This window comes from Parasteatoda tepidariorum, chromosome X1 (assembly GCF_043381705.1).
Source record: "Parasteatoda tepidariorum isolate YZ-2023 chromosome X1, CAS_Ptep_4.0, whole genome shotgun sequence".
NCBI classification, from domain to species: Eukaryota; Metazoa; Arthropoda; class Arachnida; order Araneae; family Theridiidae; genus Parasteatoda; species Parasteatoda tepidariorum.
Genome location: NC_092214.1, coordinates 48,645,538 through 48,663,974, shown reverse-complemented (window position 1 = coordinate 48,663,974; position 18,437 = coordinate 48,645,538). Strand labels below are relative to the sequence as shown.

General features: G+C 30.2%; 1 protein-coding gene across 1 annotated transcript in view; it reads right to left on the bottom strand.

Annotated features, from left to right (window-relative positions):
- Positions 1 to 18,012, bottom strand: part of LOC107456646 (ER degradation-enhancing alpha-mannosidase-like protein 2) — a 46,938-nt gene extending 28,926 nt beyond the window's left edge. Inside the window, exons 1-3 of the mRNA XM_016074557.4 lie at positions 17,756 to 18,012; positions 9,978 to 10,234; positions 6,450 to 6,575 (exon numbers count right to left, since the gene is read on the bottom strand). Coding sequence (XP_015930043.1) covers positions 6,450 to 6,575; positions 9,978 to 10,234; positions 17,756 to 17,865 — 493 coding nt within the window. The 5' untranslated portion in view covers positions 17,866 to 18,012. The remainder of the gene's footprint in view (positions 1 to 6,449; positions 6,576 to 9,977; positions 10,235 to 17,755) is intronic.
- Positions 18,013 to 18,437: the final 425 nt, after the last annotated feature.

The following is an 18,437-nucleotide window of genomic DNA, read 5'->3' as shown; positions in this document are numbered from 1 at the left end:
CTGTAATGGAGCAAATTTTGATGCAAGCAAAGTATTGCTAAGTTGATGATATTTCAACTGTTTGGCGATACATTTCCGTTAAAAAAAAGTGGGTATAATGGATGAAATAATTTAAATTAAGAAAATTAGCAAATAATTTAAATTAGTGAAATTAAAAAAATTATCAAAGAAAAATTTCCAGCTTTTCTTTAAAATTCCCTGATTTTTCCAGGTTTTTATCCAAATTTCCCTGATATTTCCAGGTTTTTTCCAGTATAAAAAAATTCCCTGATAATTCCAGGTTTTCAAGGTTTTCCAGGTGGGTGGCCACCCTGATATAAGAATCGCAACGTACAATATTCAAATCGAGTGAATAAGAATCGCAACATGCAACTTTTATATCACACAAATCTGAAAAGCTATGTTTGATATTAAAATCGTGCCGGCCGATGGTCGAGTAATTAGCGTGCCTGACTGCAAGCGATTGGCTGCTAGTTCGAATCCGGCGCAGGGCATGGATGTTTCACTCTGTGTTTTGTTCTCTATTGTGTGAATGTGGCCCGCCCTGTAAAACAGGTATGTGGCAGTGTGGCGTGGGTAATGTCGCTCGCCTCCGTGACTTAGGTTCACAGGTGCCCACCGGATAACGTTAAATGAGTAACATTTCTGGCATCTTCCTCGGTGAAAAACGTTAAAGTTCAGTGCCTGCCGTTAGGAAAATAATAAATAAATATTAAAATCGTGTGAATAAGAATCGGGATATTAGCAGATTCCAGGCTTGGGACCTGTAAAAGGCTTGTCAGAAGCAGCGTCGTTTGAACTACGAAAATCGGAGCTATCTGGCGGGCGGGTAAAAATGCGAAAAATCTCATTTGCTGCATGTAAAAGGGGAGAAAATAGCTAAAATAAGTAAAAATGAGGAAGGATTGGTAACTATGTAGTTTCAATTTTCTGTTTCTCTTTGAAAATCGGTGAATTTTCTGAAAAAGCGGAATATTTATTAAAAAATATGAAATGTTTAGAAAATCTGAATTTTTGATAAAAAGCTGAAATTCAAGAGATAAAAGTGAAAAAGGCGTAAATCCACTAAAAAGCGGAAAAATCTCATCCCTGAGTAAAGGCTGCAATTTTTTTTCTAATAAAATTATACTATTTTTGTATTTAAATTTTAGCAAAACACTTGCATTAGAAAATGCTTGAATTTTTGGAACTTGAAAGATTGTTAGTTTCTATTGCAGTTTTGTGGAATTTTAAAAAATCAAAGAGTAAATTTTCTTGAATTAAATTTCTTATAAAAAATATGTAGTCTTATTTTAAAATAGTACACTGGAAGATTTTTGATTGTATGTACTTTTTTTTTTTCATTTCTGTTTATTTTTGCCAAAATTATGTTTTATAAATTAAATAAAAAATTTAAAAAAATAATAATAATAGCAAAGATTTTGTCACATTATGGATTATGTTAATTATTGAGTTGTAAAGTAAGACTGAAAACTTTTGTCAAAAAAAATTTATATTGATTTCATTATTATTCTTTTATAGAATATTTCTGTTATGGATGCTCTTACTGATTGTCCAGGATATTGCCAGGTAGTATCAAAGCCCAACACTAAAAGCGCTGTCTGGATTTATTTCGGTTTACCAGTTGATGATAAAGGCCGGATTTTAAACCAAAATATTGCTGTATGTAAATTATGCTCAAAAACTGTTGGATCAAAAAGTGGGGGTACAAGTAACCTGACAAGTCATCTAAAGCATCATCATCCTTTAAAATTTAGGGAATTAAACACTTCAAGCAAACAATTGACAAGAAGTACTATACCTGCCATTGATGTTGATGATCCTTCAGTTCCAGTTGATGCTGAGCAGAACCCAAGTGAAAGTGTGAAAAAGCGGCAAAAAACTATGTTAGATTTTCAACCGCTGGACAGTAAATCGTCTAAAAATTGCACCGAAGCTGTGGCAAAATTTATTGCAACATCAATGCAGCCATTTGCCACAGTGGAAAATCCGAAGTTCAACGAAATGGTGAGGGTTTTGAACCCAAAATATAAGCTGCCTGGAAGAAAGCACTTTTCAACTGTAGCTATCCCGAAATTATATAATGATACGGTTGAAAAGATAAAGGCTGAAATATCTTCCATACAGAGTTGTGATATCGCAATCACTACTGACTGTTGGACATCGATAACCAATACTCCTTTTCTAGCAGTGACTGCTCATTTTATTTTTAATGAATGGCAACTTCTAAGTGCGTGTTTGAACTGCAAACATTTCATAGAGGACTATACATCAGAAAATTTAATTGAAATGTTAAGTAATACTTTAAAAGAGTGGAATATTGATGTTAAAACATTGCCCTCAATAACATCAGACAATGGCACTAACATTGTTAAAGCAATCAGAGATCTGAATGTAAACCAGATTTCATGCTTTGCCCACAATATAAACATTGGTGTCAACCAATCTTTACAACAGTCTTCTTTGAAGAGAGCAATTTCTCGCTTGAAAAAGCTACAGAACACGATTTCTCATTCATGGAAGATGAAAAGAGACTTACAAAGAGCTCAAGAGCAATTGAGTATGAACGTTGAAAGCTTGCCGAGTGCATGTGCGAGTGTTGGTGAAGCACAACAAAACTTTGCAGGCGATTTTTGTCCAACCAGCTTCCTCTTTGCAAAGTTTTGCTGGATTATCCCTCCAGAAAACACTTAATGCTTGAGGGATCTGACATAAATGTTCTTCAAGATTTTGTAAGCGTCACGAATTTGCTTGAAGAAATGTCGAAATCTTTAAGTGGAAGCAACTATATTACAGCTTCCTGCGTTCTGCCGCTGTTGAATAAAGTAAAAAAAAATCTTGAAGTTAATGACAGTGACTCTGAAGTTAGCAGGAGTATAAAACAAGAAATTCTGGGGGCTCTGGAGGCCAAATACAAAGATTCATCCATGGCATTGATTTTGGGTCTTTGTTCATTATGTGATCCGAGATTCAAAGTTAAATATCTAGAAAATGAGTCTGCAGTTAAAAGTAGAGCGATTGAACTTATGGCTGAATCATATACTATGCAAGATGACCCACAAATGAGTGTTCCTTCTTCATCCAGTACTCAAACAGAAAGAAAAGGACTTGCTAAGTTTTTTGACTCAGATGAAGAAGAGGACTTAAATGTTAGGGAATGTACACCAATAGCAAAATCTGAGAGGGAGATGAATGAGTATTTAAATATTTCAAAAATTAGCATTTCGGAATGCCCATTAATGTGGTGGAAAAGACATTATGCCTCTTTTCCGAAATTGCAGTTAATTGCGAGGCGCTTCCTTGCAATACCAGGGACAAGTGTACCATCTGAAAGTGTATTCAGTGTAGCAGGCAATGTTATTACTAAAGATCGTGCATCTTTATTGCCTGACAAAGCTGAGATGCAGATCTTTCTAAGTAAAAATTCCAATTATGTTTAATTGTGTTGCAAAATTTTGAGAAATAGTGTTGTGATGTTTATAATTGTGTTGATGTTTATATTAGTAATTGATGTTTATATTAATAAAATTTTTCTGTTTTAAAATGATGATGCTTCATAATTAGTTGATTCTATGGGATATTTATGCTGCGAGCTAATATAGGATAAGTTCCCCATTCTTTTTAAATGATGCTCTTTAAACACATAAATTTTTATTTGCAAAAAAGTCTTAGCATTTATAATATGCATAACAATTTAATTACCGCGGTATATCATAATATCGTGATATGAAGCACACAATATACCACAATATCGAAATTCTGACATTGCCCAGCCCTAGTGTGTGTGCGAAAAGTGATTACTCAAATTCGAAATTCATGCATCATAAAAAAAAATTTTTTAAAGTCATGCAGAATTTTGTAGCAATAATCATTGAAAAGGCGATAGAGAAATGAAATGCTTACAATGGAGTCTGTGCAGATTGAACGAATTAAAAAGTGAAGACTCAAATTTAAAATTCAAAATTTTTTAAGAAAAAAAAAGTTCAGTGTGTTCAGAAACTATCTTGGAGTGCAGATTTTCCACCCAATTTATGCTTTAAAAAAAAAAAAAAAAAAAAAAAAAAAAAAAAAAAAAAAAAAAAAAAACATTGCTAGGAGTGGAGAAAAGACTCTAAATAGTCTCCTTTTCTGAAAATAGTTGCTTTTTCAGCCTTTTCAGGCAAAAAAAGTTGCCATAGTCGCTTCATGCCAAAAATAGTTGCAAATAGTATTTTAGTCGCCTGTGGCAACCCTGTACAAAATTACTAACATCCTGCACCGCTTTAGTTCTAGAATCATTTCCAGACCTGGTAACAAATTTAATTTACATCTTTTAAAGATCAAATCAGCACTGGAAATCACTGCTGATTTTTCATTGGGCATTTACCACATACTTAACCAATGCAACTTTGGGGAAATTGGACAAACCAAACATGTTATAAAAATTTAGATTAAAAGAACATGACAGATGTGTTTGTCGTCATAAATTCGATATATTTTCTATTGTCGAACTTCAATAATACAAAAATTCTAGACACCCCTTTCACTTCAGCTCATCTTGATGCTTAGAAATCCTGTTTTATTCATATAAATGCTGATTCTCTAATTAATGACTCACAATACTACTTGGAAATGTATCCTACCTTGATTTGCCACTTTTGGTCACCATCACTTCACTCACCATAATCTAATTTTTTTTCCCACATTTCATTTTTAATTTTCATTGTCAACTTTGTATTTCTTTTTCCAAATGTGTTTTGCTTTCCTAATTTATGTGTGGTATGTTTAGGTGGATCTGAGTGCTCAAAAAGAAGAATTTTTTCATCTTAATTTGTGAAGCAAATAAAATGTTTCACTTAATGAGTTAACTTTTGCTAGATTATATTTTTATTTATTTTAGTTGTTGTAAGCATCAATGTAAACAGAAGTGTTTTTATTATGTTAGTTTCACTTTTTGTAAGGAAACATTTAACACCTTTTTTAAAGAGCTTAACTAGACCAAGTCTTGTCTCTGACTTTATCCTTTGTACAGCATTCAGTACATATGAAGCACCATGACACACTGAATTCATATGAAGTTGCTACAAAAGCTTAGGAAACAAAAAGGAATCACCCACTAATGTACTATAGTACATTGATTGCATTGCATTTTGCTAGTAAAGCAAATAAAAAAGATAATTGAATAGTATTAAGAAATGTCAGTAGTTATTTTTAAATTTTGAGAATAATGAATAATTGGAAACCAACATTTTTAATCCTGCAAGCGTTGAACCCCCCGGTAAAATTGCGTTGAAACTTCCCATTACACACTACTTTCACATGAAATAACATGGAAAACTTTTTTTTATGCTGAAAAACCTGTATCTAAAAGTTCAAAAAAGACTGAGTGGATAAGTTGAGCAAGTGACCTACCATTGGATTAAATAGTATGTATGTTATTGAAATTTTATAAAGAAATACAATAGGGAAGCGATTATCCGGAACGATCGGGACCATCGCTATTCCGGATAACTGATTTTTCCGGTTTTCTGAATCGCTACAAAAAGCCTTTTTTTTATTGTTAAACCCAACTAAAAAAAACATTTTTTTGGAAATAATCTTAAAAAGAAGAAAAAAAGATTAAGTAATACACTAATGATTATTTCCAAAATGATGGTAAGGTGAACATCTTTCAAAAAAGAAAGAAAAATCCTAAAATTTTATGAGGAAAAAAAATTTTTTTTTTTAAATGGCAGGAAAATTTATCAAATTTCGTTCCAGTTTTTTGGTTTTCCGGTTTTCTGATTTTCGGATAACGGGTTCTGTACTGTATTGAAATTCACATAGATATCTAATTAGTCAAAGATCAAGTTTTACATTGGGTGTTCAATTTTACACATAAAATTATATCAGTCTACATAGCTAAATTATTTCCCCCAAACTAAACATCAATGAGGTCATTCCCAATTCGAAAAAAAAATTATAAATGATTAGGCAAGGAAAAATACAACTGTTACTTCAAAACATTCTGTAATTCACTTAGTGGCATTCAATAAATTTTCTGATTCTAATTGCTATCTATTTAAGACCTGAAATATGACAAAGTAGAAGATTTTTATAATGTGAAATTTAAAGTTTAGTATTATATAGATTATTTCTCATATCAGTAAATCGACAAAACATGGCAATATGCAACTGGAACAGATTAATATAAATTCTTTAAAATCATTTATAAAATACAGTTTGAAACAAAAATATGCACCAACGTATTTATTATTTACCGAAACAATTTAAATAACCAAGTGAATTAGAGCTAAAAACCAGCATATAAATTTTAGTTCTCTTTAAAAATTGTAAAGTTACTGCGGTTTATGGAGAATTGCAGTCAATAGAATTGCATTATACAGATCTTCTATTGTAGTGCAGTTTTAAAACAGTTTGGTAAGTTGTAACAATTGGGAATTCATTTTAACATAACTTTAAAACCTCACCAGGTAATAATCGTCTAGCTACTTGCTCAGCTAGATTTAGTAATGGTCCAGAACAAGGCCAACCAGGATCCACATCAAGACCAGCTCGTTTGGATAGAAGATGAGCAGAGAGCAAACCTCCAACAACTTTAACAAAAATAAAAGCACAATAATTATAAGTACAATGTAATTTGTCAAAAATTATTAATATAGAAATTTATTAAATTTAAGATTGATATACATAAAACATGAGGCATACTATAAGATGCAACTAACAACTGTTTATTTCTTATAACAATTATAAAGATTTGAGAAATTTTACTTAAATAGTAGCAAGGTTAGTTTTTACAAACAAGAAAAAACTTCAAACAGTTCCAAACAAATAAAATGTCACTTAACCTCCCCCCAAATTTTGAGGCAAACATGCAATATATAACATGTTTATAATGACAAGCTCACTCAAACAATCTTGTGTTATTCTGAATCATCGTTATAACAGACTTTAACAGTATAATTAAAAACAATATAGATCTTTGAAATGTATCTTAATTTAGAGAATTTTTAATAACAGCATCATTTGTTTTTCCTAGAAAAATGGCAACACAATTGCAATACATGCAATCTCTGAACAATAAACATGTGAAATTATGAAAAATGTAATATGAATATAAAATCAAACATATTTAAAGCAAATTTTAAAGAAAAATTAATCAAAATCTTCAAAACAATTAAAAGAGAAATCACTGAGAAAAATAATATCTTAACAATCATTAAGAATGTCTGTTTTCTGGGTAACAACTTTTACATCACTAAATAGGAATGAAGCAAACCATTTCTGCTTCCTAAAAAACAAAGGCAAAACTGTGCATCCTTGAACCGAACCAATTTTTTAGTATTCTCCTGAATAATTCTAAGAAAGCAAAGCCTTAATTTTTTCTTTCAACAATTCATTCACTCACATTCTTTTTAAACCTGTCTCTCTTACACAGTTTCATTTTTAGTTTTCCGCAAAGCAATGACATTTCAATTTGATCTTAATACACCAGTGATATTAAAAAAATGAGAGTATTTAATGGTGACGTGAGAGTATTTAATGGAAAGAGCTATTATTCAGTATTCACTACTCATCTGAATTTGTTAGAAATTGCAGTGGGGCTTTGATCGAGTTGGGGTGCTTGTTCGGTATAATACGGTAAAATTACATTTCATTGAACTGCAACACTAACATGCTTATAATTTGGTTTAATCCATAGTTAGACAATATACAAAGTTATAAAACTAACTTCATACACACTAAGGAATCATGAAATTATTATGAAACATTTTATATGTTCAAGGTAAAGATTCAACTTTTTGGCTTCCTCTAAAAATTTTGTAGTAAAAAAATTTTTTCAAGTCAAAAGCAATGCTTTTACCATCAGATTTTCATGAACTAACTAATATAATAAGATTTTCATGGTTTGTAACCGCACTCTGGAAACCAACATCTTTATAGTTTAACTAAGAAAGTGGTGGAAACTTTGAGCTCCTTAAGGTTTATTTCACTTTTTGTATATTTCAACATTTGTTTAGAACAAAATTCAAAATTTAGGCAAAATTGGTTGAAGTTTCTTAACAATGAAATTTCTAAAAAATCATAAATTTAAATTTTTATTTCCGAAGAATTATGACCAATATCATTCAAATTTTGGATTTTGTCATTTAAAAATATATACTCTAAAATAATGTAAAAATTTGTATGTCTTACAATTCAAAAGTTTTAATAACATTATTGAATTAAATGATAAGATATTGCAAAGAATTATTTTTCAGAAGAAACTATGTTTGAATAAACAAAAAAGTTTCGATTTGCTTTAATATTCTCAGAAAAATAAGCAAAAGGGGAAATTAATATTAAGGGGCTCAAACTTTTGACTGTTCTTGTTAAATAATTGGGACCATAACTTCCAGACTGAGGCTATTTTGAGGGTCAGAAATTAAAATTTGTAATTGTAGTTCATTTACACCGCACTAGAGCTGGCTTTTGAGCCTTTGGCGATGGTCTGGGAAACATCCATGAGGATGATCCGAAGACATGCGACCACAATTTTGATCCTCTGCAGAGCGGATGGCATCCCCGCTTCGGTAGCCTGACGACCAGCACGCGAAGTCGAGCACTTTACGGTAGAACAGTTTAACGAGGACCAATAACGCACACCCTCGGTCCCTACGCAGACTGATCCAAGTGGTCACCCATCCGCACACTGATCGCAGCCCGTGATACTTGACTTCGGTGATCTGCTGGGAACCGTGTCTTAACAACCAGTCCACTGCGGGACAAATTAAAAATTCTTAAATGATACATACACTCATGGACAAAAATATTAGCGCACCAAGAAGGAGTCGTCAAAATGAAACGAAATTTTACATACGTATTGACTACTTTGATATAAGTAAATGATTAGAAAATCAAAGAAAAACAATAATCTTTGATTTTCTAATCATTTGCTTACATCAAAGTAGTCATTACGTGTGTAAAATTTCATTTCATTTTGACGATTGAATTTTTTTGTCCATGAGTGTATGAAAAACGCATAAATAATGCCTCATAAACAGACATACTACAGGTGTAGTCAACAAAAAATAAACACCTTTTAAGCACTCAAAAAATATTTTTAAGCACTTTGAAAAATATCATTAGACAGGGTTGGCAAGTTTCTGACAATTGATGGTTTTATCCAGTTTATTTACAGTGACGAAGACGATGGCACATCACAAACAATGAAATTAACAAGAGAAATGAAATTTTCTGTCACTAAGAGAGAAAAAAAATTACAATGCTTAGTTGGTCCCCGTAATCAGCAAAATTTCGAGAGATTTCTCAATTCTATTACGGAGGGCATAAAATGAAGTCTGAAATTGAGAATATCTTGCAAAATGCAGCAGGGTTGCACATCATGAGAGTCAAAAATCCTTACCACCCCAGCTCAGTATACGCAAGTGCGGACCCGCAAGCATTTCATCAAACACGGTGTTTTCATACACTACAGACCGGCGGTACGCCAAAATAGATTGGGGTTAATTAATTGGGAAAACGTTAAATAAGACAATGTCTTTTTGCAAAATTTGTGGCGAAAATCAACATGGTAAAGAAAAATATAAAATTTTGGAGAAATATAAAAATATAAAAACCTCCATGGAAAAAAGCACCTTTAAGGGCTTTTAAAAAACAAAAATTGAAAATAAGCACCTTTAAGCACTTTAAAAAACGCTAGGCACCCTGTACTATAGTTTGGGTTTTGTAATGAAGAGCTTTCTCCTATTTTTTAATCATGCATACAGTACAATGTGCAAAAAGTTAACACCTTGATTAACTTTTGATCTAATAACCAGATTTTCACATGTCTCAATCTTTATGGTTCAAGAGCTGCACTTTAACTATGCTTATCAATTAAAGCATGTAATTTTGAATAACAAAATAAGAGGAATAGTTCTCAAGACATCGAATTTTAAATATGTAGCTGTTTAAACAGATTGAAATTTACTGTTAGTTTTTGGTTAAATACTTACCTCTGATGTTAGTTTCAAACACTGACACATTGATGTTGACATTAAAATCTGCAGTTGACAGCAATGTATTAACCACACGGCGAAACTCTGAGTAGTTCTTCATCACAACCAAAGTGTCTAATGCATCTATCAATGTTAAAGAGAAGCTTCCCCAAGTATCCATGCCTCGACAAGAAATTGGTTGCAATTCATCATAGGGATATGCGCTTTTTAAGTAGTGATCATAAGCATGCTGAAACATTTGCACAACTTTTTCTCTAAAGATCAAAACAAAATAAAATATATTTGAGTAAAATTAAATGTTGAATTACATTAAGAATTTAAATAAATATTATTTAAAATAAAATATTAGTTAAATAAAATAACACCCTTAGTACAAATTAAAAATATAATTATATAAAGAGGTATCAAATTATTAAAAATAAAAACAATAAAAAATACACACTAAGCAGCCAATATTTATGTTTCTAAAGCTTAATGATTTTAATGAATTTTGTAAACTTTAAATAGCGTTTTCTTTGAACAGTGTTTCTCATATAGGTATACTTACAGTAACTTTTTTTTACTTTTTCACCTAAATTACTTAAAAATAAAAGAGCTCATATGAATTTTATATAGTTCTCTTTTATTTTGCTTTAAGTTTGTTAACTTGAAACATAGTTTACTAATAAAATTAATGACTTTTTTCATTGACATTCAATTTAAAAAATTTGCTGAGCAAGAACATTTTTGTACAAATTCGCCTAGGTTGTGTAAAAGCAAGTTGGTACACACTTACTTAATTAAAACTTATGAAAGGAATACCATTTTTAACTGTATTACGCATCGTTAAAGGTTCAAGTAAATTTGGTTAAAATTGAAGGAATTATGCATGTAAATATGAAAAATATTATTCTTATAATACATTTAAAATTCATGAAAGCTCATTCCCTTAACACATTTCAATGTAAAAAGCTTTATACCTTTCTTATTTACATGTAATTCTTTTGACAAAGATTACAAATGCAAACTTTGCAAAAAAATTAAAAAAATAAATCAGAAGCGATTGCATAGGGCAGTCAACAGCTTACCTGTTGTAAAATTTTATCTATCACACCATAAAATTCACAAAATTTATAATAGTGTCAAGTTAAAATTGACTGACCTGAATTTCCAACATTTAAATTTCTTTCTATATATATATCTCTCTATACATTTACCTTTTGAAATCTCTCAAGTTAAAACTCACTCTCAAGATACAATGGTTCCTTGGGGTATTAATCCACTTTTCCTTCGAGGAGAATTTCATATCCCCTTCCTTACCCGTCAAATATCGAAGGCATTGTTATTAGTCTTTGAGTGATTGTTTTGAAAGAATTCTGAATGCTCTGCGTGTGTACTATGCATGATTCTTTATTGTCTTACGAGATCATCGCCAACAAAACCAATTATTTTTATTTTTTGAATCCGGAATGAAAAATGTAGTAGAAGAGTACCGATTTCTGTGTGGATGCTAGTTTCTGTTTCCGTTGGATCATTAAACTGGTTAAAGTGATTCTTCGCTTACCTGACTATGTACCAATCTTCATTTCTATAGTTCTTTCTTTTTTCCCTTTTCTTCTTCTTTTTTTAATCACCTTTATTTTAATCACTTTATTTTGTTATTCACAGATATATTTTAAAACAAACGGATTCACCAAATAAAAAGTTAGTTTTTCATTAATGCCTTAGATGCAATAAAAATTGAATAAATTTGTGTCATGAAATTTTTAGTATAATAAATTCACCACATGTTTTAAAATGCTTTAAGACAGGGAAAAAATTATATATCTCATTTAACCATTATAGCTTTCTGATTATGTCATTTTAATTATAAATATTTCCCAAGTATTTTATTTCCTCAAATCTAGCTACATACTTCGCAAGAAGGCAATTAGAAAATATTGTTAGAATTATGTAAAAATTATTCGTTGAGGTGTAAACAAATTAGTTAAGTAGTTTGTTTGTAATGACGTACAGGGGTGTGCTGCCGGAGCAAACTCCTAGATAAGAAGGATATGAAAAGAATAGTGTAATAATGCAATCTTTAGGAGAGGAGATTTTATTAAATAAAAATGAAAAAAACATTGGAATAACATGCATTAATAAAATTTTTTATTTTAAATTTATATATATGTATGTGTCTAATCATATATACAAGAGTTTGACAAAATAATTTAGAGACTTCGATACTAACACATTTTTTAATATTTAAAAAATAAATACTTAGAGAATCAGTTCATAAATTTAAAAGATATTAGATGGTACGATTTCTCCTACATATCAATGAAGTTTAATGCTTTTTGAAGTTTGAGATACCGACAATGAGCTACAAACGGAAAAAAATGTTTTTCAACAACTGTGCCAAAAAATGTGTGCAATAAATTTGTAACTCATAACTATTATTTTGGATATTATATGCAATAATTGGGCAAAACTTCGTACACCTTGGTTAAATATTTATAGTGATGTATGAACATTTTTATAAAAACGAATTTTTTATCTTTTTTGCTACAGCTTAAATATTTAAAAAAATTAAACAAAGCGTTTGAATCAATTTTAAACTGATAACGAAATTATTGCTTTAAAATTTAAAAAATAATAATAAAAATTGTGCCAGATAAGAGTAATTGAAGTAGTTGCTTTATACAGCGCATGTGCGGAAAAAAAAAAATTTTAAATTATCTTAATTTTACAGTGAATCGTATTTGACAACTAACAAGTCTGATTTGAATATCTTAAAAATGAAAAAAGTTTCAAGCAATTTTCTAAGTAGTTTTCTTACTCTTTTAAGAGAAAGCTCAAAATTATGAGGGATTTTCCACAAATTTCATTTTGTACTATTAAACAAGATTTATTAACAAATGATAATATCCTACTAATGATGGTCTGGACAACAAAGTGTGATGGAATTAGGAAATAAAACATGCGAAAGAAAAGAAACTTTAATCGGCATAATCTCCAACCGGTGTCATTTATAAATCTTGTTTAATAGTACAAAATGAAATTTGTGGAAAATCCTTTGTTATTTTGAGGTTTCTTTTAAAAAGAAAAAAACTCCTTAGAAAATTGCTTAAGATATTCAAATCAAATTTAAGTAGTTGTCAAATAAGATGCACTACAAAATTAAGAAAATTTTTTAAATTATTTATTTATTTTATTTAGTTATTTTTTTGCGTATATGTGCAGTATAAAAAAAACGTTAATTACACTTATTTGGAGCAGTTTTTAACATTTTTTAAAAAATTTTATGTCAATAATTCTTCAATCAATTTAAAATTAATTCAAAGTTTTTTTTTTATTTTATTGAATTTTTTTAAAGTTATTAAAAAAAACGCAAGACAAAAAAATTTGTTTTTTTTTTAAAAAAAAAATTTATTTTCTAATTTTTTATAAAAATATTCATATTTTCAAAAATATTTAAGCTACGTTTACGAAGTTTAGTTCAATTATTGTATATAAGAACCAAAATAATAAGTTACAAATTTATTACTAAATTTTTTTGTCATAGGGTGTTCAAAAGCATTTTTTCCGTTTGTTATTCATTCTCGGTGCCTCAACCCTCAAAAAGCTTTAAATTTCATTGATATGTATAAGAAATCGCAGGATCTAAATATATTATTTGATTCTCTAAGTATTTTCTGAGAAATATCAAAAAATGTGTTAGTATCGAAGTCTTTCGATTATTTTGTGCAACTCCTGTAGTATTCTTTTAATGAAAATTCGAACATTTATCTTCATTTTGAATGAAAAAATCGAACATTATGATGTTAATAATTTGGAAGTATACTTTTTTAATAATCGTTTTGTTTAAAAAAAATTAACCACTAATGTAGACACGTGAGGGGGCTATTGTGGATAAGTTATAAAAAGAATTATTTAATCAATTGTTAATTATAAAAAGTAAATAAAATAAAAATACCATTAAATTTTCAACTTGGTTATTCGATTTGTTAATATTCTGTCCCACCGCTATATTTTTAATAAGATACAGCGACCGCTGTGTCTATAAATGATAGCAAAATGATAAATTATAGCATTTTTTCACTTAATAATTTGAAAATAAACAAAAGAACCAATAATAATTTAGCAAGTTTTTTGTGTTTAAAATAGTAGTTAGAAACAGCGCAGGTGTGGAAATCAAAAAAAAATTTCGACAAATTCTGTAAAAGCTCCATTTGAATGGGGGGGGGGGAATTAAACATTTTGGGCAATTAATAACATATTTTTCTGGAATTTATATTTAAAAAAGCATTTGGATAAGGAAGGATTTTAAATAATTTAGATAAATACATAAAATGTGGTCATCATGCTCTGAAGTTGAAGGGGTGTGCAACCCTAAGTCTACCAGTCCTCTTTAACCCCCTATATCATTATCTCCATCATAGCTGCAGCTTCTTAGAGGGGTGGGGGCTGAAATCCAGGTGCATCTAAAAGTGGATTAATACCCCAAGACACCAGATACAATATGTAATTTACTTGCACTTTCATTTTCGGAACAGGTCTTCTCAAAGCTAAACGTTATTTCTTATGAATTCTTATGACAGCTTCTCAAATTTCATTTGACAGTTTCTCAATCAAAAAAACAATTTTAAAAAAATGAAATAAATTGAACACTCTTTATTTCATAAGATGTTTTCTATTTATATATTTTTAGTAAAAAGGGTAATATTATTTAAGTTTGTGAGATCTAAAAAGTTTATAAAAATTATACTCTGAATATTTTATTTTAATAGGTTTTTGGCTCTGCAGCAAACCAAATGTTTTATCCACACATTTGCCAAAAAAAACATCTACGATTAAAATATTTATCTCAACAATAGGAAAACATAAGAATTATTAAACCATACAAGATTTTACAAAGCAGTCGAATTAAGTAAATTTACTGAATATCTATCTTTGAAACAAATTATCATTTTCGGAGAAATGAAATCTCAAATTTGACTGATCAGGAGTAGAAAATTTTATAGCATTTAAAATGTCACTCCTTTTCTCTTTGACATTTATCAATAAAACCTCACTTGAAGATAAAAATTCAATACGAGAAAACCTTTCTCTTGCATTAAATGTCTGACTGAGAATTAATATGCATTAATAATTAAAAAAATTTCCATTAATTATTAAAAACATTCAGGAAAATTAGATTAATATAAATAAATTGTTCATTTCTGTTCAACGATTTACAAATGTTTTTGCTTTTAAAGACAGACTTTACAGGGTGGCAACGGAAACAGAAACTGTGAAAGAAATTCTCTGGCCTTTTCCTGATGAAGCTTACTGCATTTCTCTTATTTTAAGTTGTTAACATAGTTTCCTAACTTATTATCTACTTAGAATCATTATAAATGTTCCATAAGCATAGTTAAAACACTTTTCACTAGTTACATGATATGAAAAAAAAAAAAATTCTTTTAATTTTTTAAATCCTAAAATGCAATTAAGAACAGCAGTTTTGATCTTTTTTTTTTGTGTACAAAAAATCTCGCCAAATAAGTAAGAGAAACATCTTTGCTCAAAACTTTAAAGCAGTTCAATAAGTAGAAAATGCTCTTGCACAGAACCAGAATAATGTATTAGAATAAATATATAAATAATATAATTATATTTAGATTCATAAATAAAATCACTATGTGCTACTTAGGATGCATTCAAGACCTTAAAGCCAAAAAAGACACCATTCTCAAAAAAAAAAAAAAAAAAAAAAAAATTATCAATATTTTTTTAGAAGTAGAAGAGTCTTTTTTAAAAATTTAAGTAACACAGGTCTAAAATAAAGAACAACAAAATTTCTAAAAATTAAAGCTGATAAACATTTTATAACAAACGCTTAAACTACTTTAAATTCATCTGGTCAACAAACATGCATTTTATTCACAAGAATTATACATAACTAGTTAATCAGAAATATTGCTTTTTACCTTCTGTTAAACTGGAATCAAATTTCTAAAAAAAATTGCTTAAAACAAAGTGAAAACTTTTGTTTGTATCATATTTTACATTTTCAATCACAGATGACTGGTGCGGCATGAATGAAAGTTAAGTGTCATTCATCGGTGACTGATATGGCACTCAACTGGAATCCCTCAGTCAGATGTTGAAATTTAATTGTATAATTTTAATTTAATTTTCTATTTTAAAAAAAATATTAGTTATTTTTTAATTAAAATTGTTTCAATAATAACATAATAAATAATATACAAATAAATGTAAAATTATTATGTTTGACAAACTTTTTTTTTTGATTAAAGTTACATCGGTTTTAATGAACATTGTCAACATGGATTAACATCCATTAATAAGGATTCCAAAAGAAAATATTCATTTATGCTTATCCTTGATTTTTTTTTAAATATTTGTTTTTTTAGAACTTACATTGACATGTTTCATTAGAATTCACATTTTTTTTCAATCTTCTATACCTGTTACATCAATTCTCTCTCCATTCCAGACATCATGACATTATTACTGTCCTTTAGTTCCTTCCTCTTAGGGAGCACCTTTTCTCTCCCCTTTTCTTCTTCTCCTTACCAGATTTATATCTGTCTAGCAACCCCATGGTGACCTTTTTTTTGTAGATCACCAAGAGGTTGGCAATATTTGGCTTCCTCATAATTATGATAAAAATCCTAACCAACTCGAGGGGTATAACTCATACTCCCTACAAGCAAACCTCTACTTTAAATTTGTGAGTTCAAAATCCATTTGGAGCTTTGGCAACAGTAATTAACAAAAAAGATCAAGACATAGAAATATTCCCTCATAGATACCCTCTTGAAAACCTCTAAATATTTTCTTATCAAAAGAATTTACAAGTTTAAAATTCATTGGGGGAAAATAATTTTTATCGTGATCTATGGCAGAATAATTGCTAAATCTTGGCATCAACCCAAGGGAAACTGTAAAAACAGCACAGAAGGAGATGAATTTGTAAGCTAGGGAAGATTTCTATATCGTTCTCTGCAACAGAATAATCACCAAGTTTTGGCTACTACCAGGCAGTGGCCCATGAGAAACTAAAATAAAATAAAAGAATCACACAAAGAAAGCGCCCTGAGGGTGTAACTCATGGTCATCTCTGAGCAAACCTCTACTTGCTTTTTTTTTTTCAAATTGCAAATTAAAAATCTCTTTAACGATTGTAGTTGGCGTGAAAGATCATGATATTGAAATTTTCTAGTTACAAATTATCTCTGAGTTGGTCTAATTTGGTCATGTCGTTTTTCAAGTTTTAAAAGAAAGGTAAAAAACTTTGTAATTCTTTTGACGGGAAGATTTCCTTATCATGATCTGTGGCAGAATAAGCATGAAGTCTTAGCAGCTTGCAAGAAACTAAAATAAAGACATCACAGAAAGGGACCAACTCCAAGGGTATAACTCTTAGCTAACCTCTACAGGTCTTTTTTCTTTTTTTTTTCAATATAAAATCAATTTGGCAACTTGGTGATTGTTGAGCGGCAGATCACAATACGGAAATATCCCACTTTTGACATAGATACCGATACGAAAATCTTCTCAATGCTTCAAATCTTTAAAATCCTGTCAGGTTTTTAAAAATTTGTCAGGTAGGATACAAAAACTTGATTTTTTTTTCCGTTAATTATTCCTACAATTATTTTCACCTTTATGAATTAGCAAATGCAAAAATAAAGGGAGACAAGGCAAAGAATATGATTTTCAATACCTATCTCATAATTTCAACATACAGAAATCTATTACATCTAGAAATTAACCGTATGGCACAACTGTTATTATTTGCTTACCTATACACTTTAACATCATCGTCAGAAAATGTTCGAAATGAATGCGATTCAAAAGTAATAATACTGAAGATCAAAATATAAACATAACAAAAGATACACACGTAACGCATATTTCCACATTCACGTTACCATTGCCGTAATAAAAAACATAACAATAAAATCACATTAGTCGAAAATAGCAGGTGCAGTTTTACTCGTCGATTATCAACAACCAAGAGATTGATCCAGGTTGCAGGATTTGCTTTAAGATGATGCTGACTAACAGGCATTTTTGGAGCTCCTTGCAGTATTTTGCTTATAGCTCGCTTATTGTAGAGTGAAAGATAGGCTGTTGGTGCAGCTTATTTACGTCGCACTAGAGGTCCCGCGGAAGAATGATCGTTAAGACACGGTTCCCAGCAGATCACCGAAGTCAAGCATCACTGGCTGCGGTCAGCGTGCGGGTGGGTGACCACTTGGATTAGTCTGCGAAGGAACCGAGGGAGGGTGGCATCGGCTCTCCTTAAACTACTCTATCATAAAGTGCTTGACTTCTCGTGCAGATCGACGGGCTACCGAAGCGGGGGGTGCGATCTCCTCTGCAGAGGATCAAAATTATTATGGCATGCCTTCGGATCATCCTCAGGGATGTTTCCCAGACCATCACCAGTAGCCCATTGTGCAGCTCTAGTGCGAGGTTGTT